The sequence below is a fragment of the Entamoeba nuttalli genome (assembly GCF_000257125.1).
Source record: "Entamoeba nuttalli P19 unplaced genomic scaffold asmbl_3528, whole genome shotgun sequence".
NCBI classification, from domain to species: domain Eukaryota; phylum Evosea; order Mastigamoebida; family Endamoebidae; genus Entamoeba; species Entamoeba nuttalli.
The window spans coordinates 1-2,508 of record NW_008576147.1 but is presented as its reverse complement, the minus strand read 5'-3'; the positions used below and the strand labels follow the sequence as shown (position 1 = coordinate 2,508).

General features: G+C 28.4%; 2 protein-coding genes across 2 annotated transcripts; one reads left to right on the top strand and one right to left on the bottom strand.

Annotated features, from left to right (window-relative positions):
- Positions 1-438: 438 nt before the first annotated feature.
- ENU1_071960 (core histone h2a/h2b/h3/h4 superfamily protein) lies at positions 439-795 on the bottom strand (the record flags this gene model as incomplete). The annotated part of the gene is made up of 1 exon (XM_008858444.1): positions 439-795. The coding sequence occupies one exon, from the start codon at positions 793-795 to the stop codon at positions 439-441; it is 357 nt and encodes a 118-aa protein (XP_008856666.1).
- A 418-nt stretch (positions 796-1,213) lies between these two features.
- ENU1_071950 (dihydrouridine synthase (Dus) family protein) lies at positions 1,214-2,365 on the top strand (the record flags this gene model as incomplete). The annotated part of the gene is made up of 2 exons (XM_008858443.1): positions 1,214-1,318; positions 1,370-2,365. 2 exons carry the CDS (start codon positions 1,214-1,216, stop codon positions 2,363-2,365), a joined length of 1,101 nt encoding a protein of 366 aa, XP_008856665.1.
- Positions 2,366-2,508: the final 143 nt, after the last annotated feature.

The following is a 2,508-nucleotide window of genomic DNA, read 5'->3' as shown; positions in this document are numbered from 1 at the left end:
TTTATTGACACTATTATTTTCTTTATTCTAATTTCTAACAATGGTATTACTTGATTCATGTTTAATTTGTGTTAATCATATTAAAACCTTTTCATTAGACAATCTCTCTAAATGTATTAAAAAGTGATATTGTGTTCAGACCCATTAAACCATTCTCAAACTTATCCATTTCTTGATTATTGTTCTGGTGTTTTAATAAAATAATCAGAAAAATAACTTTTGTGTTATTTTTCGTATTTAGACTAACGATAAAGAAATAAAGTTAATGTAACATCATTACTTTCATTAAAGATGAAATAGAACCTTAATGTCTAAAAAAAATGTGTTTGAATTTAAATTACTTTTTATTGTTTTGAATTAATTTACTTTTCAACTAAGACTAATACCAAAAATAATAAATAAAATAATAAAAACGAAAGCAAACACAGTTTGATAAAATTAAGAATAACCATAGAGAGTTCTTCCTTGTCTCTTAAGGGCATAAACAACATCCATAGCAGTTACAGTTCTTCTTTTAGCATGTTCAGTATATGTAACTGAATCTCTAATAACTTGTTCAAGGAATTGTTTAAGAACATTACGAGTCTCATCATAAACAGCTCCATTAATTCTCTTTACTCCTCCTCTTCTGGCGAGTCTTCTAATTGCTGGTTTAGTAATTCCTTTAAGTGCATCTTGTTGTGTTTTAGTTCTAATTCTTTTTCCTCCTTTACTTGCTTTAGCCCCTTTAGAACCTTTTCCGAGAGTTACTCCCTTTCCTCCTTTACCTCTTCCTGATCCTGTATCCGTAGCCATGTGATTATATCACAGTTAATGATTTTTTAGTTTCTTTCTTCCTTTTTATACCTCTGTTCTTTTCTTTTACCATTTTTCTTCTCTCATTTTTTTTAACTATACTTATTAACTTTTTTTGCTTCTTTTTTACTATCTTTTTTTTTATCTTTTTGCAACTTATTTTGAAACATTCATTTTCTAATTACTCTCTTTTTCTCCATTTTTTCAGGAATAATATCCTACTTTTTCTTTGAAAGTTGATGAATTTGGAAAAAAAACCCTTTTTCTATTTTTTTCACTTTTCCTAATGATTCAATCTTATAAAGAAAAGAGAAAAAAATTGAAAAAGGGTTTCTTAAAATAGTAAACTAATTGAAAAACACAAAATACATCAAAAATGTTATCTGTTTAAAACAAATAACAAGACAAAAACCACTCAATGGAAAAGCAAAACCAAACGTTAGAAAACGTAATGAAACAAAAGAGGTGGTGGATGGGTAATAATGGAGAACAAGTACGTGTATTAGCACCTATGGTAGGAATAGTTTGTTTTATTGTAAAATAAAATGAATATACAATTAATATTGATATATAGTGTACAATTAGTTATAGGACTATGGCTCTTGATGCAGGAGCAAGTGCTGTATTTACTGAAGAGTTAGTCTCAAAACGATTATGTGAATGTAAAAGAGTGGAAAATTCTGGGATTATTCAATATATTCACAAAAATGATGTTATGCTTACTTTAAAACCAGAACAACAATCAAAAACAATACTTCAATTAGGGACATTTGATGTTGAAAGTTCAGTTAAATGTGTTTCATTAATCCAAGAGGTATGTGGAATTGACATTAATTTAGGGTGTGGAATGTGGTTTAGTACTAAAGGAGAAATGGGACAAGCTCTTGTTGATAATAGAGATAAACTTGAAAAAATAGTTAAAGCTCTTGTTGGATTAGGTAAACCTATATCAGCAAAGATTAGACTTCAACAAACTCATGAAGAAACATTAGAATTCATTCAATGGTTATATTCATTAGGAATAAGCATTATCAGTTTACATGGAAGACATCACAAAGAGTTATATGGTGTTGATTGTGATTGGGCAGAGTTAGAGAAAGTGGTCAAGGACTGTCCTTATGATCTTATTCTCAATGGAGATATTTGTAAACAAGAAGATATCACTAAATTACTTTCATTTGGAAAGAATGTTAGAGGGGTGATGATTGGAAGAGGATCAGGAATACATCTTGGATTATTTAATCCACAAGGAGGAGATTATGTCTTTGATGAGAGTAAGACTAAAATGAGAATGACTGATTTTATTCAAAGGGCAATAAAAGATGGATTGAGGTTCACAAAAATTAAATTTGTTCTTCTTCAAATCATTAGATATGAGAAGGATTATCCATTCGGGTCATGGAGAAGAGAAAAAACAACACTTAAACTCAACCAAATAAACCAACGCATTTCATCATCAAAAACTATTGAGCAGTTAATTGATGCAATATCCCTTCCTGAGTTGAAGAAAGAACTTATTCAATCACAAAACACAAACGAGAGTATTGAAGAAGAAAAAAAACTAAAGTAAAAGTGATAAATCATATTAATAGAATATTTTTGTTATTTGAAATTAAAATTTTGTTATTTTAACAGCATTCATTCAGATTTAACAAGAGTAAATAACAAGAGTCTATTATACATATGGAACTATTAACAAGTTTCTAATTAATA